This window comes from Lycium barbarum, chromosome 2 (genome assembly GCF_019175385.1).
Source record: "Lycium barbarum isolate Lr01 chromosome 2, ASM1917538v2, whole genome shotgun sequence".
Lineage (NCBI taxonomy): Eukaryota > Viridiplantae > Streptophyta > Magnoliopsida > Solanales > Solanaceae > Lycium > Lycium barbarum.
Genome location: NC_083338.1, coordinates 15,884,843 through 15,910,926, shown reverse-complemented (window position 1 = coordinate 15,910,926; position 26,084 = coordinate 15,884,843). Strand labels below are relative to the sequence as shown.

Below are 26,084 nucleotides of genomic sequence, written 5' to 3'. Positions count from 1 at the left end.
TATGAAAAGGGCATGAGCGGATGTAATTTTCCAAATAAACAAAACAAAATCAACTTCACAACCCATACTCCATCTACCATTTTTAAAAGATTTTTTTTCCTTCCGTTCCTCCTCTTGATTTTATTTTATTTTATTTTCACTTGATGATTGATGCAATTTTTTTCTTGTGACTAAGAGAAATTATTTGAATTTATTAATATAAACAAAAGTACATGAAAAGATATGGTATATGGTATAAGAAAAGTACATGAAAATATACCTAAAAAAGTATAGGTTATATATATATATATAATAGTGCTATACAATAAGTACAATAATATATATATACTTGCTCAAAGAATTGTAGTATAATATATATCATATAAATAATAGTATACTTTTTTATTGATTAGAATGCTAGTTGAGTATGTTGGAGATTATTAGAAAAGTATTTAATGTGTTTTGATATATATTTAATTTCACTATCACTAATTCTTGAAACTCCTTAATTTTAGCCTTTTATTAATAGCAACATTATTGATTAATGGTATAATATCATGAGTTTTGAGATAATGTTTCCTTAATGATAGGTAAGAAAGGAGAACTTGTAGGGACAAATTAAGGAAAAAAGTATAACCTATATAAATTTATTACCATATTTATACAAAGTTGACCATATCTAAAGATTTTTCCTTTTATCATTTATAGGGTATATTTTGTAAATTCTGTAAATTAAAAAATAATTATAAGTTCCGTAAATAATTGTATATTAACTAGTATTTGTGTAAGTTTTCCTACTTTATTTTCGTTCTTAAACACCCTTCGGAACTGGGCCTTGTTCATGGGCTTCTTCGATATGCAGCCTATAGAATTGAGAAATTACACAGATGAATTTACACGTAACACAATTTTTTAAAGGAATTTTTACTGGTCATAGCTTCTTATAAGACATATTTAATGATAATAAGTATCATTTTATTTATTTATATTTAGTAACTAATTTACTTTTTTTATTTACCATCTATAACTACATCAGTAAATTACAGTTATTGATAAATATACACAGTTAAATACACCCAGTAACTGACCGTATTAGACACTACCATATTCCCATATCCCAAGTTTAACAGATACATCATTATTCAACTTGATTTCTCTCTCATTCTTCATTAATTTTCACCTTCACGATCAACATTAGCAAAAGATTCTTCCGTGATTTTTGGGGAATGTATATTTCTTTAGATTTTTTCTTGCTCTAGTAGTGTATTTTCATATTTTAGTCTTTTTCTTTCCACCAAATTCAAGTCAATTGAAGTATTAAATTGCTAGGGTTTCAAGCAATTGGAAGTTAAATGCTTATAAATTAATGGTAGACGGAACAAAATCAAACATGGTTACTCGAGGTATACATTCTACTCTTCAAAATTTTGGTTATCCTTCTTTTGATTTGGGGATTTCTCAACAACAACATGATGTTGTTGCAGGTTCGGCTGAGAGAATCATTGCTAAAAGAAGGACAAAAAATAAGCATGATCCTTCCCACATGCAAAGGCCTAAAAAATCGGTAGTCACAAAATCAACAAAGAAAATAGATATCGAAAAAGAGATGAAGAGGAAAAAAGTCGTACAACACGAAGCAGGAGAAGAGGAAGAGTTTGACCCAGCGATGAAGCAGGTATTTTTGAACTTGCGAATATTTTGATGTATGTTATGTATTAATGTATGATATGTAATGATGTATGTTATGTAATGATGTATGTTATGTATTGATGAATGTATTTGATATATGTTATGTATTGATGAAGAGGGTTTTTTTTCGTATTTTTTGAATGTATGTTATGTATTTGGAAAATTGATGAACTGAGAATCATATTTTTTTTCTGTGTATCTTATGTTATGTATTTGGAAAATTGGAAAATTGATGAACTGGGAATCATATATTTGGAAATTTGCTGAGTATTTGAAAAGGTTGATGAACTGAGAATCATGTATTTGAATTTGGAAAATTGAAGAACCGGGAATCATCTTCAATGTATGTGATGTATTTAGAAAATTGATGAATTGAGAACCACATATTATTGGAATTTTACTGTGTATCTAAAAAGGGTGATGAACTGAGAATCATATATTTTTGAATGTACACATGGTTATTTAATCATTTGTGTACGTATTTGTTGTAGTTATGTATGGTTCACTCTAATTTTCTTCATCAGTTTCATATGATATTCGTATATATATATTTGTTGTGTCTTCTTTTTAATTAACTACTTGTATTTATACAGGATGATAAATTCTTTGTCCAATATCCTCCCAGTCATGCAATACGATATACTTCTTACATGAACCCGAAAGTTAAAAAAGAATTGAAGGACAAGCTTACGGATAGACAGTTTGAACTCTTTTCCGAGACTATATTTGGGAAATACCTCGACATGCAGCATTGTGAAGTTTAACCACAGATGTTCAGGTGTTTTATGGTTAGAGAGCTGGAAAAAAAATACCCCTACTGCCTTTGTTATTGATGTTAATGGTTTCGAATTGATGTTCAAGCTTTTCGATTTTACTGGGTTGAAGTGTTCTGGGGAAGAAATTGTTGTTAACTCTAAGAAAAACAGACTGTTGGATACATATTTTGGGGGTTCCAACAAAACTGTGAAAAGGGTGAATTGCTTGAATGCTTTGAGGATCAGAATTGGGGCGTTGACGATGATGCAGACGGAGATGCTGTAAAGATTGCATTACTGTATTTTATCCATACATAGATCCTATCCGGTGAGAACAACAATGTAGTCATTCCAAGGCTCCATTTTGACTTGGTAGAGAGTGGGCGGTACATAGACTATACATGGGGAAAGGAAGCGTTTGATGGTTTGGTCAGAAGTATTCACCATAAGATGGATAAGACAAAATAGTATTATTGCCTTCGTGGTTTTCCGTTTGTTATGCAAGCATGGCTATACGAGTGCTGCTCCAATGTTTACCCAAATTTGGCAGTAAAAAATGGAGATCGTATTCCTAGAATGTTCAACTGGAAAACTATAGACGGGACTCCACACTTTAAAGATCTCATGACTGGCATGTTCAATGATGACGAGTCAGAGGTAATTTGCACTCATTATTTTTAATGCAAAATTACATGGATGTTCAAATTAAGACAATGTAGTTTTCAACATGTATTTGAATCATAATTATTGATTTTGATAAAAAACACTGAACTGTCAATCAGATTATGAGTTTTTTTTTCAAATGTATATCCATATGTATCTGAAGCATAATTATGTATTTGAACCTATGTATATGAAATTATGTATTTGAACCTATGTATATGAAATTATTTATAGGCTCAAAATACTTGAGAATAAGTGTATATCCACATGTATCTGAACATATGTCAATCAGATACATGTATATGAACCTATGTCAATCATATTACTAGTCTTTTACAAATGTATAACCACATGTATCTGAACATAATTATGTATTTTGAACCTATGTATTTTAAAATAAACATAAGTTTAAATACATGAAAAAAATTCTGAAATATTTGGTATTTTTGTATCTGACTTATTTAAGTACGATATTTTTGCAGGATCGTCTTACTTATAGGAATATTGTGCCGACCATCAGTGAGATTGAGGAACTTGGATTGCGTCCATATCTCTCCGGTAATTCTGCATCGACAGGTCAACAACAAGTGGCGGATGACTATGATGATTTTAGTTCGACACCACCACATGTGTCTGCGGCCAAGCAGCCTCAAAATAAAGGTGTATCACAATCTCCACCTCACAAGAAGCCTAGACAGATGCCAATGGTACCATCACCATTGAAGAATACCGCATCTCCAATTACACGTGTTGGTAGTCATCCGAGTGGTGGACGATTGACCAGACGTCATGGGTTGGCATCAACTGGGCATGCTTCAGCAGTGGAAAAGGAATCAACTCCAATACCCAACCCCCCGTCTGCTATTCCTGTTGACGTCCCATCCACCAGCAAATCCGAGGATATCTCTGGTCTGAGGGAGGAACTCAATGAGTTTAAGTATAAAGTAAGACTTATTATTTCTTCTTTATCATATTTTTTTTGTTTGTATTATATTAATTTTTAATAAGGTATGCAGTTTTATGTTTATATTGTTTGAAATTTTAGGTTTACGCCGAATTCAAGGATCTTCACAAAGCCATCAACAAAAACTTTTCCAAGGTTTTTTAATATATGAAAGTGAATCACACTACAAAAAAGGTATTAAAGATCCATACATGTATTGAAACTGTACTTGCATTTTCGGATTGACATAATTGGATTTTTTTTTAAATGTTTTTGGTGTGTTTTGAATGTATTTGTTTTCCATCAAAATACTTTGTTGTATATCAGAGTGTATTTTATGTATCTGTAAAACTATCCAGTGTATTTGGTTCAAGTTTCTTTTGACATATTTTGAATTTACATTCCATGTATCTGGTTGCCTTTTTCCAAATACAACACAGTTTTCACTGTGTCATGTGTTTATTGGGTATCTTGAATTACGCTTTGATGTACATGGATGTACCTTGAAAATACTTATATTTTATTGATGTATTTGCCTTATTTATTTATTTATTTATTTATTTATTTAATTTCGCTTTTTTTTTTTTTGCAAAGGGAGTTGGCATGCAACAGTTTGATGTGCCTGGTATTGGAATGGATCACCGCAACGAAAGTGGGGAAACATTAAAGGCATCTACTGAAGAACTTCAAGAAGGTGGTGATAATTCTGGAGAACAAAAAGAATCGACGGTATGCATAGATCAAATACATCTGACTATTTCATAATATATATTGTGTACCTAATGTATTCCATTTCTTGAATAGGAATACATGGTTGAGTTTCCCGACGACACCGTATCTGTCAAATCGCCAGTCGTATCAGCAAACTCTGCTGACATAGCAGAGGTCCTAGCTGATATTTCTCGCACAGGCTAGTCTTCGGGTCCCTCTCATGACAAGAGTGTTGTATTGCAGGAAGATCGTCCTATTTTCGAGACGTCGCCCAAAGTTAGTGAGAATGTGATTCCCTTATCTCAGTTTCTTTTGCCTGACGAGCTGTTTCCAAGCCAAACTCCCGAAAGAAGAATGGTTTTGCATCCATCAGTAGCCCGGAATAGGCATCCTATTAAATACCAAGTTTCCCCTTTCATGGAGGATTACGACTCTGCTTCAGGAAAGTATATATAAAAAGCATTAATGCATTTAATTTTTTGTATTGCAAAGCATTTTATATTGATCATATGTATTTTGAATATTTTCAGCTGGTTCAAAACACATCACTGTCCGCACTTTTAAGAAGAAGCATCCATTCGCGGAAGATCCTATCACTGTCCCAGTCGACACAGAGCTTTTTGATAAATACTTAGAGTGGATTCGCAAAGGACTGCTTGTCCGACATGAAAATAAGTATGTTCTGCATGTAAAATTTGTAGATACATTTACTGTTTAATGTAAATATCAATCATTTATTTTCATTTCAACTAACTGTATGTATTTTGCATAATTCTTTCGTAGAAAGAACAATGAAGACCGTTACAAAAAGAAGATGACAGCTTTGGAGAATGATGCAGATTATACTTATAATTTTGGCATCACAGTAGTAGAGAACAAAAACTGGTTCTACCAATTATCAATGAGTGGCCAGCTGTGGAATGATGAGGTTCAATAAAGATATAGATACATAAAATACAATATTCCATTTTTTTTAAGATTTATGTTTTTGATGTTTTTAATGTTTATGTGTTATGATTTTCAGCACATTGACGTGATTTTCTACTACTTGCGAAAGAAAGGAAAGTATGACAGAAGGTGCACTTTCAAATACACAACAGTTGACTGTCTCTTCATGCGAAAAGTTGATCAAACATATCTTACCTACAAAAACCCAAAAACTGGACCCAATGTAGCCAACGAAGAAGACGATATATGTCAATATGTTAAGGACTACAGATTGCATGCAAATGTCCCGTGGCATTCAATTGACAATATTTTTATACCTGTCAACATCAAAGAGGATAATCATTGGATTTTGGTCGTACTCTCATTCAATGACAGGTATTTTATGTATATATATTTTATTAGTTAAGTATTTTAAGTTTCAACTGTGTTTTAATGAATCATATATTTATGTATACTCTTTTCGAATAATCATTGTTGGCATTCAGAGTATACTTTATGTATCTTTAAAACTATCCAGTGTATTTGGTTCAAGTTTATTGAAATTTTTTGAATTTACATTCCACGTATCTGGTTGCCTTTTTTTTCAAATACAACACAGTTTTTAATGTGTCATGTGTTTCTTTTCGGTACGACAGGCGACTTTATGTGTACAACTCATACTGAGGCAGCGCAGGCCACAATGCGGTTGTTAGAAAGGAAGTACAAAAGCTTGTTGCCCTCCTGCCACATTATCTACACATAAGTGGATTCTACACTAAAAAAACTGCATAAATTGGCAGAATCACCCAGCATATACGGACATGACACAGAATGAGAACATTCAAGTGGAGTATGTAGAAAATCTGTCGCAGCAAGACACTACCAGCTTGTACGTATATTTTAATGTATTGCAATTTTTCATATACGGGGTTGATTCTAATAATTCTACTTCTTTTATACCTTTCCAGGGATTGTGGTATGTACGTAGCAGCGTTCGCTGAATATCTAAGCACTGGTGAAGGTATCCCAGCACAAATCGATGCAACAATGCTCCGCAATAGGTACGGCGCACTCCTTTGGGAATATGCTGCACGGAAGATCGATGAACATGCTATGAGCGGCATTGAGGCGCCACCAAAACCAGTTAGGCCAGCAGTGGATTATGGCAAAGCTGACAGAATTGATGTTACTTAGGATTGATGTAGGAATATTTAATTGTAATTTCAGACTATGGCTATTTTGATAGCAAATATTTTAGATTTAGTTAGTTTAAGACTATTTTATCATTTTCCTTAAGTTTTAACTGGAACATTTAAGCTTATTCTAATTTCTCAAAGTTGTGTGATTTTATTTTGGGAATTTAGATGGATGTGTATATCTGGCTATATCTTGGATGTGACAAAGTGAGGTACACTATAAATACGTACGCGTATTTAGATCTTGAAACAAGGGGGTTATATGTATTTGAAATCGCCAAACCCATAATCAACATATTTCAAATACATCTGCTACTTATTAAGATGGCAGAATCAGATACACTTTTTAAATTATATATATTTGATGTATTTTGGCATCAATAGTACATATTAAAATATAGTAACTATTTTTTTTTTAAAGAACTGATGCTGCCTTTTATATTCATTTGTGAATGAATATAAAGATAACTATTCAATACAGTTCCAAATGAAGATATCACACAAGTAGTATGTGAAACAGATTTCGTTTTTCAGTCAAAAAAAAAAAATGCAAACCAACAGTGTATCTAGTGTAACAAATCTAAACTTCTACAAACAAAAAACAACTACTTCCTTCTTGGAGCATTACTACAAGATCGTCTATTGTGTCTAGTCTGTCCACAAGTACTGCAAGCATGTCTTTTTTTTTCAAGAAGCAATTCAAATAACGGCTTATCACGCTTTTTCTTCGGCCTACCAGGAGGTCTCTTGTATCTTGGTGGAAAAACCACATCCTTTGATATGTATGTTGGAATCTTCCATTCCCGCTCGTCAGGGAGAGGATCCACGGCGGCATCATACGTCTTCACCACGGTGTGCGGTTTGAACAATTCGGAACAGTAATCATCAGCCATTAGATTTTTCTTCTTAATGACAGCCCATGCATGTGGGCATGGAATTTTGTCTATTTGAAATATCCGACAACTGGAAGTTTTGTTGTCCAAGTTAACGATGAAACGTCTTCCTGCATCATATACTGTGTACAAGTATTCGGTTGATGGTTCGACCTACAACAGATCAGTCAAATACAACTAAAACATACATCACGTACATTCAAATACACATAAGTTCATGATTGCAAAGATTAAACCATTATAGTCATAAACATGTCGCTAATTATTTTTCATAGCTGATTAATTGTATTTGATCAATCTAGTCACATACACCAAATTTGTGAAAATATTTGACACATATATCCAGATTGCATATAATTAAATACAACAAATACAATAATGTAATAGAATCAAAATACTTATTCAACTAATAAATACATGTTATCATTTTCACATAGATCTCACAGATTCCATATGATAAATATATCAAATACAACGAACATAACTGAATCTCAATCGAACATACTTAAGCAATTTGAAAAGAAACATACCGCCATACGTAAACATAGATACTCATTTATTGACAACATCTCCTGAAACTTTTTACTAAGTGTTGTGACGTGTATATACCATTTTTCCGGTTATTATAATTCCATCTTCCAAACATCTTCCTCACTTCTTCTAGAAAATCAAATATAGGAAGCTCTCCTGCTGCTACAAGGTGACTATTAATACACTCTTCTATGTTTGAAGTCGTTGTCCACCCTCGGTTAGCAGTTGCATACACTCTAGCCCACTTCTCTCTTCCATCCAATTCCAAATACTCTGCCACCCGAAAATCTGCCTTCTCAACTTTCCCCATAAGCTCATCAAAATCTTCCTGTGTGTACACTTTTGCCATTGCATAAAACATGGGACTCAACACATCATGGCTCTTCTTATACTTCTTACATACGTTACCCCAAAGATGCCATATGCATGCATAATATGGCACATTCGGATAGATTCTAGAAACAACTTTGTTTATGCCTTCATGCCTATCGGAAACAATACACATGTTCTCTCTCACACCATACGCTTCCCTGAATCGCTCAAAGAACAACGTCCAAGACCTGTCATTTTCTGAATCTATCACACCATATGCTAAAGGAAGTATATTACCTGCACATACCGCGACAATTAAAAAAAATCAGTTTTACATATTCATTCTTTAGTATAATCAAGCTGATACGTGTATTTGACTTACGTGCACCGTCTAACGTGCTTGCTGAAATGAACGTTCCGTTGTATGCTGTTTTGAGGTGGCTCCCGTCAACTGATACGCTCAAATTACACCTCTTAATGATGTAAAGCGGACGTTGTCAAATATAGTAACCCAACAAGGTTGGGGTCGAATCCCACAGGGAATATGGAGAGAAAAAAGTACTAATCGTATGCGATACTAGTCTTTAAAAGCTTTAATCCTATTCCTGATAGTTTGAAATAGTTGTTGAATAATGTAATTAAGTATTTTGACTAAAATTGTATATAATGCGAAATAGAGACTAAGGTTGTGTTCCCCAATTTGATTAGATATTATGCTTCAGGTTTCAATGTGATATACTTCTAATGGTTGTTCTATGAATATGCACTTGGTCTCTTAAGAACTTCTTAATGTTTTCCAACAGTTAAGTCGTATTTCCTCTTTATGATTCTTCCGAATGTAAAAGAGTTGCAATCGAAGAATGACAAAAAATGCCAATTTAGACTTGTTCTCATCCCTAAGTTAGTCTATTAAACGAGGGTTAACGCCTCGAGTCATTGTCATTCAATCTTACCAATACTAACTTTCTTTCCCAAGAAAAGTTAATATAATGGCTTCGGCTAATGCTTGCAATCATTACCCAACGCTAACGCACAAAGATAGAATAAATAATAACAACCATTATGCATATATCAATATTAGAAACCCATTCACATAATATCCATCATGGGATCCAGCACCTTAGCTTTAAAATTAGCTACTCATAGTTTTGTCTAACAAAGAAAGCTTACAAGTTAACATAATACACTTACAATGCAAATACAAGATGGAATGAGAGTGAAGTTGTTGCTTTAAATGCTCCAACCACTTCTAATATTAAAACCCTAGAGTTAATGCTCCCAAAGAAAATATGAATAATGAAATAAAAGCCCTAATTTAAGTATTTATAGGGACAAAAATCGCGCCAAGTTTCTGGACAAAAATGCCTTTACGCCGCATCGTTACGGACCGTAACTCAGGTTACGGTCCGTCCTTCATTTCGTCATTTGTCCACTTGTTGTTACGGCCACCATGCGACGGACCGTAACCTGTGTTACGGTCCGTCCTTCTGAAGCGTAACTTGTGACAATTACTTGGCAACTCTCTGGAATTTTGGCTGATGTTACGGTGAGATGTTACGGACCGTAACATGAGTTACAGACCGTAACACGACATCGTAACACTGATGTTTCCATGAAAACTTTCTGGAAATTTGGCTCCTGTTACGGTTCAATGTTACGGATCGTAACAGGAGTTACAGATCCAGTTACGGTCCGTAACATGAGTTACAGACCGTCATTTAGCTCAAATTTGTCCGTTTTTCAGCATTTCATCTCATTTCCGATTCTTAGTTAACCAACCCTATAAAACACAAAAATAACACAAGAAACAATGTAAAAACACTTAAAAACAAACAACACTTCTAGTTACAAAGGCATAAAATGTGCCGAAATTCACGGCACATCAACACCCCCAACTTAAGCTTTTGCTTGTCCTCATGCAACTACAATAAGATTCACTACTAACACACGACATTTTAGCAAAATAAGAATGACTACGGTGGTTTTAGCATGTGTTTCTAGCACGGACTCTTCAATCCAAGAAAAATATTAAAGCTCTTATCCATCTCCTATTTGTGACACAAGACGCACATTTCAGAAAAATTTCAACTCACTATGCAACTTCAATTAATGACACAATCATAGTACGGGGGTCTCTATGCACATGAATTTCAACTTCCGGAAAGCCAGTTACTTTGAAACCTACAATCCTTACGCCCTCACATAGACGAATGTCCCAACACACATTTTCAACATAAATGGGACAGAAGACTAAAGAGACAGCAGAACACTCACACTTACAAAGAAATTTGCATACCATGCGTGCACATACCATAGGCTTGCCTTTATTTTCCATGCCTTCAACTTTGAACAATTTGATTGTGATCACATTAGGACTTTTTGGGCTTGTAACATTGGCTTAGGGACGGGTAGGATGAATATTTGGATATCGGTGACTCACCCTCCTCGACACTTCTTTTTGACTTCATTCACCATTCTTCCTATCATTTCCGACCCTCAATCTTCAACGTGGATTTATTTAGAGCTTATATACCTATATATCTATAATTTTTTTTGTATATATATATATATATATATATATATATATATATATATATATATATATATATATATATATATCCACGCTGAATTATGCCCCTTAATATTCGCGATCACCCCCAACAGGCCTTTGACCTCATTTTCCGCATCTTTTACTTATTACCCCCAACTTAGGCTTTTAGCTTCATTTTCCACATTTTTCACTTGTCACCCCCAACTTAGGCTTTTAGCCTCATTTGCCATTCTTCAGTATTAAGAAGGGACTTGGTGTCAAATGGGTTTATTCACAGAAGGGAAAGAGGTTAGTTCACGGTTAATCGAAGAAAAAGTCTATAGGCTCAAAATGGGAGACTAGGGATCATTTTCTGTACGGGCTAGGCTCATTTAAGATAAAGAGGCTTTGGGGTTAATACAAAGAAAGCCTAAGATCACTTCACAATCAAACTCTCCTTAGAATTCACGCATGACTAACCGGGCAAGTTCTAGATTACAAACATCATATGCAAATAGAAACTAAGAACTCACAACACAATGGCATAAGGATTGTTTAAATACTCTGACTTCATTTCCGTTTGAAGATTTAGCATGCATGAACACCCTTTCTTTGCAATGTCATTAAAAGAACTATACATGTCAATATCAACAACTCATCCTTGATGTACATCACAAATTAATTTTCGGAGGGATATCATTGAACTGTAAAAACCACTTTTATCTATGCTAGAAACACGGACCACCACCACTTAAGTCATTATTACTTCACTTCTATATTAAACATCCTAAACATGCCAGGTTCAACATACACATAGCATTCTTCGGGAATAGAACACATAGCAAAGAATAGCCGAAGAAGGTCCTAACACATACTTAATAATAAAAACACTATCAACAAAAACACAAACAATAACAGTTGTCCGAAACACATGCTTACTATCACAAATATCCACCAAAAACAAAAAAAATAAAAACAATATCCAGTATACTAAAACAACAATCCCAATCAAACAATAGCAATTACCCACACCCCCAACTCAAAATCATGCATTGCCCTCAAGGCATCAATATAATGCATCGAAAGAACGGAGGGCCTCCTTAGAGCGCACTAGGCGCTCGGATCTGCAGCAGCATCACGAGGTGGAGCAGTGGTGGTGTCAGGCTGGCCAACACTGGAAGTCCCAGCCACAGTGGGTGGGGGAGAAGCATGGTGAGCTGACTCAATGGGATGGGTTGAACTAGAAGTAGTTCCTGTGGTGTCAAAACTCAGCCAGGACTCTTGGCGGATCTTCTTCAAAGTACGCCGCTCCTCCTCCTCATTCTGTGGGCGCAAATCAGCAAATGGATCAAGGCTTTGGAGAATGGGGTCGAGGTTTTCATCATCTGGCGAGGCTCTCCTGCGCTTCCCTGTGGCCAAAGAGAGGATATCTTCTTCCAACTCCTCGTCGTGCTCTTCCTCAACCGTGTCCTCGATGTCATCATCCCCTAGTAGGCTCTGAACCGGCTGGTATAGGCTCTGTACCAACTCCGTGTGTACTTTAGGAAGCTAGTCTGTCGCCACAGCCACTTCCTGGGCCTTCAATTTCTGCACATCATCCTTGACAGACCGCAACTCACTTCGAATAGCGCCCAACTCCATAGCAGGGTGTGTCCTGGTAAGCCCAGTCATTCTGTTCTCAATACCATCTATCCGAGAGTGGATCCGTAGGTGGTCATCAGCCAGCTGTTCTTTGATTGGCCGCAACGCAGCATCAATGGCTCTTTTAGTGTACAATTTCAGCTCAGTCATCAGCTGTTTAACCAGCCTATCTGTGCGATCTGCTTGCAGGACCACTGCCCCAAAATTCTCCCTATTGAACATCATTTTTCTCGCAAGCTCGGGTGGGACTCCCGGTATTGGCTGAGCCGGTGCTGGGGTCGCTCCAGTCGACGAGGTAGGACCACCCGAAATAGGTGCGGCTGGAGCTGGCATGGGCTGTGTAGCATGAGCAGCCGGTGGAGCCTCAGAATTTGTGGGCTGACCCGCAGCAGCTTCCTCAGCACCCATGATAGACAAGGGGATAACATCTGATCCCGCTGGCCCCTCCGGGACCTCAGAAGACGATGCAGATGGCATTGAACCCTGGCTCAACACATCATCCTTCCCCTTTGTGATGTCATAAATACTTCTGGCGATCACACTGTGATCGATATGGGGTAGTGGTTCTGGTTCTGCACGCAAGCATAATAGCGTAAGCAGACATGGATGAATGAGGGAAGTGGCCGGCTGAGATCTGCTGCTATCAGTCGTCCGAAGTTGATCGTATACCTCGACATAATGGAAGCTACAAGAACAGCCCTGTTCGGAGTCAAAACATTATCTGTCTGGGTAGGGCGGATGCGAAATAGAACAATCTGCCACCAAAACTTTGCCTCTGGCGTGAGGGTGTTTTTCCAAATTCGCGCGGTGGCTGTCAACTTTGGCACCATGGCCCATTCGGGATCTGCTATTCGTGCAATAACTGAAGCCACCCATTTTTGGACGGAGATTGTATCTTTCTGTTCAATTTTGTATACAAACTCCCATTCTTCCGCTGCTGTAGGCTCTATATAATCCTCCCCGAATAGTATTCTATTGATAGCCGTCGGAGAGATGTCTATCTTCTTTTTCTGCATTATTACCTCGGTCATTGCCGGTACTTGACTTGTGCGCTGCCCCTTTTTTAGTGCTTTGAATACAGCAGCCCCGTACGAAGCGTAGAATTCCCGAACAAAAATCGGGATGTAAGACCCCACAGAGTATTTCAGAAACTCTAACTTATGGAAGCGGATAGTGTCACGAATGCCTGGATAACCATCGAGACCGTCGAAACTGACGGTCCTCTCCTCGAAAATACTCCGCCTTGGGTCCTGCCCCTCATTCTTTACCAGCTCACACCCCTTGTTGTACAAATCTTCAGATCCCTCCACAGAAAACCGAAGGATCTTCTCATTCATAGCTTGCATCCGAATGTCAAGTTCTCTCCTATCCTGCTCGCGCTCTTTTTCGCGCTCCTCCGCAGTAGGCTGTCTAATGGATGGTTGAGGTTGGTGTGGTGGGGTGACAGCCTGCCTGGGTTCACTCTGGCTCGACGAACTCGACTCCTCAGCCGAGGAGGAACTTCCTGATGGTGCGTCTGGCCAGCTGGGTGCGACTGGCCTGCTAGGTACGACTGGCCGCTTTGTAGTCCTGGCTTCCTTGATTAGATCATCGTCGCGCAGCCTTGAGGTTACTTTGCTTGCAGCACGACCTTTTCCTTTTTCCGCAACCTTAGGTGAAGCCTTCTTTGCTTGCCGTGGTTTACCCATACCTGTGTAAGGTAAAGTTAGATATAATACAGTAGAAACTATTCAATTACACAGTGTATTGGTTCAAATTATGGCTTCAATTATCTCAGGCACCGTAACACAGTCGACGGACCGTCATACACGTTACGGTCCGTATCTTCAAACGTAACTTAGTTTGTTCATTTCTAACACAGGGACCGTAACACAGTCGACGGACCGTCATTCGCGTTACGGTCTGTAACATGGTACCGTAACGTAACCAAAATTTCCAGAAGGTTTTCTGAAAAATCATAGGAGTTACGGTACAAGGTTACGGACCATCGCACGTGTTACGGTCCGTAACACCTCACCGTAACATCCTTCAAATTTCCAGAAAGTTTTCATGGAAATTCTTGTTGTTACGATGTGGTGTTACAGTCCGTAACATCTCACCGTAACATCGTTCAAATTTCCAGAAAGTTTTCATGGAAATTCTCGGTGTTACGGTGTGATGTTACGGTCCGTAACACACGTTACAGCCCTTAACATTGAACGACGGGCATTAAACCAACACAAAAATTGCTTGGCCAATTATCTCATTTAAGCACGAGGCCTAGATTTTCGACTTTATGCTTCTTGGTTATGGTGTAAAACAACATTGTATCCGCTCACATACCACGGGTTACTCAGACTTCACCCGGTTTTACAAAAATTTTCATTGAGAACTTTTATCGAACAGTTTGTGGGCAAACCAATTTAGGAATTTCACGAATGAAACTTTCAATCGGAATGCCCTCCGACTCAGTGGGAAACAATGAGCTTGTGCCCACGAGTCTCTCAAACAGCACACATACCAATCCCAACCCCCAACCATTGTCAAATCCCGCACAATTTATCAATGGGAATTTAAATTCATTGAAACCCAATCAATACACAAAGTTCAACGCAAATCATACAGATCTACTCATGAAGACCATAGCAATCGCTTCAATAGTTAAAAGAAGTGAGTCAAGACATGTAATACCTGATCGTTGGCGATTAGTAGACGAAACTCGAAATGCAAATACGGGATTTTGAACGATAACAAAGCAACTAGGTTGAGAAAGATATTAAGGAGAATGGGAGATGTAGAGAGGGGAAGATTAAGAGAAGAAGAAAGGATTTAATGAGAGAAAGGGAGTTAAGAGGGAGAGGGGAAAAAAATATGAAGGAGGCGGTTCGTTTGGTTTTTTTAAAAAAAATTGTAACCGGTGGGTTATGTATTTAAACATAACCGACGGTTACGTTCCTTGTTACGGACCGTAACACGAGATACGCACCGTATCACGTGTTACGGTCAACCAAACGACCCCGTTTTATTTATTCATTAATGACCTGGCACTACAGCCGACGGACCGTAACTGGTGTTACGGTCCGTATCACCTGGCGTAACATGTTCAAAATTTCCAGTGAATGCCCAGATTTTTTATCAAAGTTACGATCTGGTGTTACGGTCCGTAACACGTACGACGGACCGTAACTCATACCGTAACACTCTTCCTCATCCTTCAATGATTTTTGATTTTTCTTTTTGCTTGTTACGCTCCATGATACGGATCGTAACATGAGTTACGGGCCGTAACCTGAAGCGTCTCGCCTTGGATCAATCAGCAGTTATTTGGCCTCTTCAGTTCTCAAAATCCTACCACATTAGCACATCAACAACATCAAAGAACACAAAGGAAATACAAAATTTAAACTACTTACAAAGCGGTAAATGTGGGTTGCCTCCCACACAACGCTTGGTTTAACGTCACAGCTCGACGTGATACCTCATTTTTGAGTTCAGGAACCGTATTTCAACCGATACCTATCAACGACCTTACCATCATCAATACACCAATGGTAATGCTTCACTCTTTGTGCATTCACCTTGAAAGTTCGAGTGCCATCCTCAGATTTCACCTCAATGACGCTTCCATTTGGGGAAACATTTACAATTTCAAAAGGACCAGACCACCGAGATTTCAACTTGCCTGGAAAGAACTTAAGGCGTGAATTGAACAAGACCAAGTCCTTTGGCTGAAAATCCCTTTTTAGGATCTTTAAGTCATGATAGTATTTCATCTTCTCCTTGTACAGTGTTGCACTTTCATAGGCATTGTACCTAAATTCATCCATCTCGCTGATTTGAAACAATCGCAGCTTTTTTGCTTCATGCCAATCCATATTTAGCTTTTTCAATGCCCAAAGGGCTTTATGCTCAAGCTCAATAGGCAATTGACATGCCTTCCCAAATACCAGCTTATACGGTGAAGTCCCAATAGGCATTTTGAACGCCGTGCGATATGCCCATAAAGCATCATCCAACTTTTTGGACCAGTCAGTGCGATTCACATTGACCGTCTTCGCCAAGATGATTTTTATCTCTCTGTTTGAGACCTCAACCTGACCACTCGTCTGAGGATGATATGGAGTGGCAACCCTGTGATGCACACCATATTTTTCAAGAAGATCGGCAAATGGTTTGTTGCAGAAATGAGAGCCACCATCACTAATAATAGCTGTAGGAGTGCCAAATCTAGTAAAGATGTTCTTTTTTAGAAAGGCATTGACTCTCCTACCATCGTTGTTAGGCAAGGCCACCGCCTCCACCCATTTGGAGACATAATCCACTGCGACAAGAATGTATTTCAGGCCGTAGGAGCTCACGAAGGGCCCCATAAAATCAATTCCCCATACATTAAAGAGCTCCACCTCAAGAACAAAATTCATCGGAGTTTCATGCCTCCTACCTATCGTGCCCTGGCGTTGGCATTTATCACAAGAGCGTGCCAACATATTTGCATCACGATAAATGGCTGGCCAGTAGTAGCCACACTCTAGCACCTTGGCTGCGGTTTGATTTCCACTGTGATGTCCACCAACCGGAGAATCATGGCACGCCTTCAAAATATCCATCACCTCAGATTCCGCCACACATCTTCGGATCATATTGTCAACATACGTCCTGAATAAGTAAGGCTCATCCCAATAAAACTGTCGGCAATCTCTCAAGAATTTCTTCTTTTGATATGCCTTCAACTCGTCAGGAACGATGCCAGTTACCAAATAATTGGCAATATTGGCATACCATGGTGCTACATCATTGGAGATGACCAAGACTTTTTCATCCGGAAAAGTGTCATCAATATCCAGCACATCAATCGGTCTCCCTGGTGCTTCAAGTCTGGAGAGATGGTCAGCTACTTGAATTTCTGACCCTTTTCGGTCTTTGACTTCAAAGTCAAATTCCTGTAGCAACAACACCCATCTTATCAACCGAGGCTTAGCATCCTTTTTAGCCATCAAGCAACGCAAGGCAGCATGGTCAGTGTGAACCACTACTTTAGCACCCAACAAATAAGCTCGGAACTTTTCAAAGGCATAAACAATAGCAAGTAGTTCCTGCTCCGTTACTGTGTAGTTCAATTGAGCTTCATTCAGTGTTTTGCTGGCGTAGTAAATTGGGTGCAGGATTTTGTTTAACTGCTGACCAAGCACAACGCCAATTGCAAGACCACTGGCGTCACACATTAATTCAAAGGGCAACGACCAATCCGGGGACACAACAATAGGTGCGGAGGTTAACTTCAGCTTTAACTCCTCGAAAGCCTTGATGCACTTCTCGTCAAAATTGAATTTGGACTCTTTTTCCAAGTCTTTGCACATTGGGTTTGCAATTTTGGAGAAGTCTTTGATAAACCTCCTATAGAATCCGGCGTGTCCCAAGAAACTCCGAACTCCTTTTACTGAAATGGGCGGAGGGAGTTGTGAAATCACATCGATTTTGGCTTGATCAACCTCAATCCCTCTTTCTGAAATCTTATGGCCAAGGACAATTCCCTCTTTTACCATAAAATGACACTTCTCCCAGTTGAGGACGAGGTTTGTCTCCTCACATCTTTGCAACACCCGATCGAGATGGTCTAAACATTCATCGAATGAATCTTCCACCACAGAGAAGTCATCTATGAATACTACGAGAAAGTTTTCAACCATGTCCGAAAATATGGACATCATGCATCGTTGGAAAGTAGCCGGGGCATTGCAAAGACCAAATGGCATCCGACTGAAAGCGAATGTCCCATAGGGACAAGTGAAAGTAGTCTTTTCTTGGTCTTCCAATGCAATGTTGATCTGGTTGTATCCTGAGTACCCATCCAAAAAACAATAATAAGACCTTCCAGCTAGCCGATCAAGCATTTGATCAATAAAAGGCATAGGGAAATGATCTTTGCAAGATGCCGTGTTCAGCTTCCGGTAATCCATACACACTCTCCAACCGGTGACAGTTCTTGTCGGAATCAACTCATTTTTTGAGTTAGGGACAACAGGGATGCCCTCTTTCTTTGGCACACATTGGACTGGACTTACCCATGGACTGTTGGCAATCGGGTAAACCACCCCAGCATCTAGCCACTTAATAATGTATTTCTTTACCACCTCTTGCATCGGTGGATTCAATCTTCGCTGATGCTCAACACTTGGTGAACTTTCCTCCTCCAACTGAATTCGGTGCTCATAAATTCTGGAGGGAATCCCCCAGATGTCTGCAATAGTCCAACCCAAAGCTCTTAAATGCTTTCTCAAGACTGTGATGAGTCTTTGAATTTGGCCCTCATTCAGAAGTGATGACACAATAACTGGAAGAGTAGCATTTGCTCCAAGAAACACATATTTAAGATGGGATGGAAATTGCTTGAGGTCCAACTTCGGTGGCTCAATGATTGATGGTTTTGCTGGAGGAGTTGTTCGCTTCTCTAAATCAAGAGACAGTTTCTTGGGCTCATAAGAGTAAGACCCCAAACCGGTGAGTGAATTCACTGTCTCAATATATCCCTCCATTTGTTCGACATCAAAATTCACCAAGACGGCCAATAATGCTTCACTCAAGCATTCTTCCTCCATTTTAAATTCCACTTCTTCATCCACCTTATCAACAGAGTTTATGACTGAAATACTTTGATAAGGACTAGGTAATTTCATGCCTTTGCTAGCATGAAAAGTCACCTCCTCATCGTTCACCCGGAACTTGATCTCGTGCTTCTCGGAATACATAAGAGCCCCTGTTGCAAGGAAAGGCCTTCCCAAAATGATAGGAATTTCCTGATCAATAGCACAATCAAGAATCACGAAATCTACCGGCAGTAGGAATTCCCCGATTTGAACCAGCACATCATCAACTACCCCCACTGGCCTTTTTATCGATCTGTCAGCCATCTGCAACCTCATGGTAGTTGGCCTTGGCATCGCTAGCCCCGATCTCTTAAAAATTTCCAGGGGCATAAGATTTATGCTCGCCCCGTTATCACACAAAGCCCTGGCGAAATCCTGCTACCCTATGGTGCATGAAATTGTGAATGCTCCAGGATCTTCCCTCTTTTGGACTGTGGTCTTAGAAAGAATAGCACTAACGCGGTGAGTGATACCCACAGTGTCGTGTTTCAATGGCTGTTTTTTTTTTCGTTAAAAGATCCTTCAAATATTTAGCAAAGCCAGGCATTTCTTGGACAGCGTCCATGAAAGGAATGTTCATCGTCAACTGCTTGAGTTGATCATAAAATCGCAAGCACTTCTCATCTTCTGTTTTTCTCACTAGCCTTTGAGGAAAAGGCGGTGAAGATTTAAACAATTGGCTCAAAGGGCGAAGAGCGCCGGAAAGTTTTGCCTTTCCCCCTTCCTGTTTTTCTCCTTGTGCCTTGAAATTTTCAAGATTCTGCTCCTCTTCAGCCACAATAGGGACTTCCTCCTCTGCTTCTTCCTCTACAATAGCATCAGGTACATCAGGCTGCGCTTCTTCTTTTCCAACAATTGGTTCCAGATCAATCACCTTTTTATTAGCACCTTGAAGTATTTTTCCACTTCTGGTGCTAATAGCAAGTACATTCTCCACAGAGTTTACTCCACTACCGTTTGGATTTGGAACTGTATCACTCGGTAGTTGTCCCCGTTGAGGAGTATGCACTTCTTGGGAAAGGTCTCTGAATTGTGCTTCAAGCTTCTGAATGGAAGCTGAATGAGATAGTTGGACCTGAGACATTCCCTTGATTGTGCTCTCTGTTCTGTCTTGATTCATTAGCATTTTCTGCATCATAATTTTCAGTTCCGCAGAATCATTAGGCGTGTTGCCAGTAGAGTTGCTAGCTGAATTATCTCTCCACTGTTGGGAATTAGATGCTTGCCCCCTAGGTGGGATGTAGGGGTTCGAGCTCTTGTTGCCATAATTATAGTTGTTGTAATTCCCTTGATTTGGATTGCCCTGATCATTTCTTCCATAATTGTTTCCTTGAAATTGTTGTTGAGGCTTTTGCCATGGGTGATTACCGGGACCTTGATAATTTTGCCTTTGATAGCCCCCTTGCGAGTTTTTGGCATAATTCGCATCTTCATATTGTGGCTGCCTCTCTAGATAAGCTTCTTCAGAGACTTGGTACATTCCGGGAGCATGAGGTGGCATCTCCTCGACAACATTCACACCTTTGGCTTCTTTCTCCATAAGCCTCTTCGATAATAAATCCAAGGTGGTTTGCAATTGAGCAAAATCATGATCTCGTTCATGATTTTCTTTGGCCACCGCGGCAGCAGAGGGACTACCATATGACAGGGTTTCACTATCACTAGAATGCCAAGCTTGGTTGTGGGTAGTAAGCTTGTCGAGCAACCTGGTAATGTTGACAAATGATTTGTCCATTAAGCATCCCCCAGCTGCAGTGTTGACAACAATTTGATTCACGGTATCTAAACCCTTGTAGAATTTCTCGGTGAGGATAGCATCCGGAAATCCATGGGTCGGAGATTGAGCTAGATAATATTTGAAACGCTCCCATGCTGCATATAGTTGTTCCCCCGGAAGTTGTTTGAACTCAAAGATCTTGTCCCTAAGCTCAGCCTTTTTGCTTGGTGGAAATCACTTTTTCAAGAATATATTGGCTAACTCATTCCAGGTATGAATGGTATTGCTGGGGAGCTTTTCATACCATTCCCTTGCTTGGCCAGCCAAGGAATATTTGAAGACTCGTAACCGCAGTGCATCAACAGGAACAACACCTTGGGATTGTTGAGAACATACATGCAGGAAATTCTTCAGGTGTCGGAGTGGACAATCCTCCGAAGAATTTCGGAAATAGCCTTCAAGTTTCAATAGCTGATAGATAGAGCTATCAATTTTGAAATTAGCATTTCCCGTTCTAGGAGGAACTACAGCAGAAGCATAATCAACTTCGTCGATGAATTCCGCAAATACATTCTCATCCTCCTCTTCTTCTGGTGCAGGATGGTTCACTTGGATTCCCCCTTGGTTTCCTTGATTGTGATTGTGTCTTCTTGCCATGTTCACTTGGTTCGCTACAACAGCAAACAAGGTGTGATGGAATAGAAATAGTTTTAAAGAAGAGTACACAACAATTAGTAATTTCTAAACCGTATTCCCCGGTAGCGGCCCCAAAATTTGATACGCTCAAATTACACCTCTTAATGATGTAAAGCGGACGTTGTCAAATATAGTAACCCAACAAGGTTGAGGTCGAATCCCACAGGGAATATGGAGAGAAAAGAGTACTAATCGTATGCGATACTAGTCTTTAAAAGCTTTAATCCTATTCCTGATAGTTTGAAATAGTTGTTGAATAATGTAATTAAGTATTTTGACTGAAATTGTATATAATGCGAAATAGAGACTAAGGTTGTGTTCCCCAATTTGATTAGATATTATGCTTCAGGTTTCAATGTGATATACTTCTAATGGTTGTTCTATGAATATGCACTTGGTCTCTTAAGAACTTCTTAATGTTTTCCAACAGTTAAGTCGTATTTCCTCTTTATGATTCTTCCGAATGTAAAAGAGTTGCAATCGAAGAATGACCAAAAATGCCAATTTAGACTTGTTCTCATCCCTAAGTTAGTCTATTAAACGAGGGTTAACGCCTCGAGTCATTGTCATTCAATCTTATCAATACTAACTTTCTTTCCCAAGAAACGTTAATATAATGGCTTCGGCTAATGCTTGCAATCATTACCCAACGCTAACGCACAAAGATAGAATAAATAATAACAACCATTATGCATATATCAATATTAGAAACCCATTCACATAATATCCATCATGGGATCCACCACCTTAGCTTTAAAATTAGCTACTCATAGTTTTGGCTAACAAAGAAAGCTTACAAGTTAACATAATACACTTACAATGCAAATACAAGATGGAATGAGAGTGAAGTTGTTGCTTTAAATGCTCCAACCACTTCTAATATTAAAACCCTAGAGTTAATGCTCCCAAAGAAAATCTGAATAATGAAATAAAAACCCTAATTTAAGTATTTATAGGGACAAAAATCGCACCAAGTTTCTGGACAAAAATGCCCTTACGCCGCATCGTTACGGACCGTAACTCAGGTTACGGTCCGTCCTTCATTTCGTCATTTGTTCACTTGTTGTTACGGCCACCATGCGACGGACCGTAACCTGTGTTACGGTCCGTCCTTCTGAAGCGTAACTTGTGACAATTACTTGGCAACTCTCTGGAATTTTGGCTGATGTTACGGTGAGATGTTACGGACCGTAACACGACATCGTAACACTGATGTTTCCATGAAAACTTTCTGGAAATTTGGCTCCTGTTACGGTTCAATGTTACGGACCGTAACATGAGTTACGGATCCAGTTACGGTCCGTAACATGAGTTACAGACCGTCATTTAGCTCAAATTTGTCTGTTTTTCAGCATTTCAAATACACCAGTACATATGATAATGAACACATGAAACAGTCTCCCAAATACATAAATACCTATAGATTTATATATACAGCAATCCATTCTATACAGTATGCCAAATACATTAACACTCGTGACAAACATAAGAGATATACAATACACTGTCTCAAATACAAAAATACATACAGAGATACCGTATGTATTTATGTATTTGGGAGGGAAAACAACAACACAGCAAAAAAACCAAGATTTGTGTATTCACAAATTGAAACAAACTATATAAATACGAAAACTGAATGTACATGTTTTCAACACACAATTCATCACTGCTCAAATACCCAACCAACATACAACACAAAAATACTACATTCAGTTTTTTTCCCGAACATATAACACATTCATTTGAAGCTCGTCACTGAAGAGGAATTCAAAGACGAAGGTACTTAGGACAGTTTGACAAATAAGAAGTAAAAAAAACTACAAAAATCAATGGCAATCTGAAATACATTTTGAGTGTTTTTATTAAAAAAAAAAACATGAACTTTTCGAATTACCATTAGAATGATCGTATTTGCTGTGTTGCTGTTTTCCCTCTGCAGTTGATTGGTTTGAATTTTTGAATTTTACGTTGCATTTGAAAAAGAAGGGTGGAGAGAAGGAGAATCGTGAAGAATATGGAAATGGAAGCTAAATTTATGGAGCAGATTATGAAAGATATTATTATGAATTATATTTTCCCATTTAAGATCAAATTAAATGCCTATTTCTAAGGGATCTGTTTTTAAAGATACAGCTTCTGAGTCTATTTATTATACCATAAATACACATAATACATATGGTTATTAACTAAAAAGGTAGATACGAAATGTAATAAATAAAATGATAGTTGCTAATGGTAAGAACCTATAATAAGGTAGTCATTCCTGTAAGTTTGCCTTTTTTAAAACTAATTTAAAAGAATTATAACTACTCTCAAAAATTCTCGTAATAAAATTTATTTCAATTTTAAATTTTAATAAATTCTATACAATGTTCCATAATCTTAGAATACCTCTGTTAAAGGCGCTAAAATAGGGGGAATTAACTCACCTGAGCATCTTAAATAAAAAATAATAACTAAAATTTTCTCACGTAACCGTGTCTATATTTATTAACTTTCCCCTAATTTTTCAAACTTCTTTTATCGTTTATGTTCATGTCCCTCCATTAAAAGTATCGTGTATATCATCTCTTGATTTCTTAAGCTTTTCCCTCATTCTCATATATGAGACCCAATTTCCTTAGTCTGTTTCGCGTATACATAATATACATTTGATATAAAAATTTGCTTATTTAGTATCTAAGGTATACTTAGAGTCAAATAATTAATCTTGATAATACTATACTGCAAGGTTGTATATACTATATCTTGCTATGACGTGTATTATACAGGTGCAGTTACTTTGAACAGTATATAAAATTGGTGATATACTGTATACCTTGTATAAAATAATTTGTTCAATAATACAGTATATTATATATTTTAAATAATATTTGAATGATTTATAATTTACATACAATATATAATGACATAGTTTATAATCTACATTCATAGTGATAATCTGATGAAGATAATAATGAAATTGATTAGGATGGGATCCAAATGAATTGGATGTTTTTAGGTAAATAGTGATGGTTATATTGATACCCTCTAAATTCATTTAGTTACAAATATAGTGATTTTTCCTCTTTTCAGTTTTTTATTGAGTGTATGAGTGTATCTTGATTGAGAGTAATGTGTAGATTTTTAATGAAATATTTTTTAATATTTTATTGGTTGTTTTTAAAAACATACGAACAACACAACACATTGCACTCACGTAGTCATATTTTCAATTTAAACCTATATTTTTTTTGCAGCAGTGTTTATACACCTGATATACAATGTTATATGATATTTATACACAACTGTAACATATCAACCTTGGATAAAGTGTATAAGAGGAGTTTTGTACTCACTTTTACACTACAACAACAACATACCCAGTTGAATCCCACAATGTGGGGTCTGGGAAGGATAAAGTGTTTGCAGACCTTACCCCCACCTTGGAAGGTAGGGAGGTTGTTTCCGAAAGACCCTCGGCTCAAAAGAAAACAAGGAAAATAAGGGAAAAGAATCAGATACGGACAAGCAAATCAAAACAATGCGAAAATGAGAAATAGCAAGAGCAACGGAGTCAGTTTTACACTATTATATAAATTTATACAAACTCATATAAAAATTGGGTTTCGTTTCCTATGAACTTCAATCCCCAAAACTCCATTCATATTGGGTAAAAATATCACCAAATAACTCAAATTTTCATCTAATAGCTTTAAATTTAATCATAACTACATCTCATGCCAAACAAATGTACATTATGGATAAGGAAAAAATCTAAAAGGATAAATTATCAGAATTTTCACCGGGCAAATCATAATTCCTTTTTTCACCTAATCAGGTTTAAAACAATGAGTTCTTTTCATTCTGACCTGTGTTTCTTAAAAACAACAGACATGCCATTTCTCATACCATCTACACCTTTAGATGAGATAACAGACAATATCTAAGAAATTTAAGGCCCAAGAATTATGCACATAATAGTTGAGATGGCCGAGTTGGTCTAAGGCGCCAGATTAAGGTTCTGGTCCGAAAGGGCGTGGGTTCAAATCCCACTCTCAACATATAATTTTTTTTCAGTAGGCAATTTTCCCTTCGTTAATATTTGATATTTTTCCTGTTTCATTTATCTGTATTCTTTTTAAAACTTCAATCAGTCCTCACAAATTTCCACTTCGTTAGTATTTAATAATTTTTCTGTTTCGTTTATCTATGTTCTTTTTAAAACTTCAATCAGTCCTCACAAATTTAAACTTTTACTTCCTGATGTTTTGTTATCCCTTTCTTTAATCATTC

The 26,084-nt window shown here is 37.7% G+C and overlaps 1 protein-coding gene and 2 non-coding genes across 3 annotated transcripts; 2 read left to right on the top strand and 1 right to left on the bottom strand.

Moving 5' to 3' along the window:
• Positions 1 to 7,468: 7,468 nt before the first annotated feature.
• On the bottom strand, positions 7,469 to 8,636 carry LOC132628390 (uncharacterized). Its single transcript, XM_060344173.1, has 2 exons — positions 8,412 to 8,636; positions 7,469 to 7,909 (listed from the first exon to the last, which is right to left on the bottom strand). Exons 1-2 carry the CDS (start codon positions 8,634 to 8,636, stop codon positions 7,469 to 7,471), a joined length of 666 nt encoding a protein of 221 aa, XP_060200156.1.
• Positions 8,637 to 21,216: 12,580 nt separating this feature from the next.
• LOC132629541 (small nucleolar RNA R71) lies at positions 21,217 to 21,323 on the top strand. The gene has a single exon (XR_009578312.1). It is a non-coding gene; the product is annotated as a small nucleolar RNA R71 (small nucleolar RNA).
• A 4,448-nt stretch (positions 21,324 to 25,771) lies between these two features.
• On the top strand, positions 25,772 to 25,852 carry TRNAL-AAG (transfer RNA leucine (anticodon AAG)). Its single transcript has one exon. It is a non-coding gene; the product is annotated as a tRNA-Leu (tRNA).
• Positions 25,853 to 26,084: the final 232 nt, after the last annotated feature.

What these genes read in the sequence shown, in the direction of transcription:
- LOC132628390 (XM_060344173.1), bottom strand. Translation starts at nt 8,636, where the DNA reads ATGGCAAAAGTGTACACACAGGAAGATTTTGATGAGCTTATGGGGAAA. An exon ending in TATTTGATTTTCTAGAAGAA is followed by an intron (nt 7,910 to 8,411) that starts GTGAGGAAGATG and finishes GATCTGTTGTAG; the next exon opens with GTCGAACCATCAACCGAATA.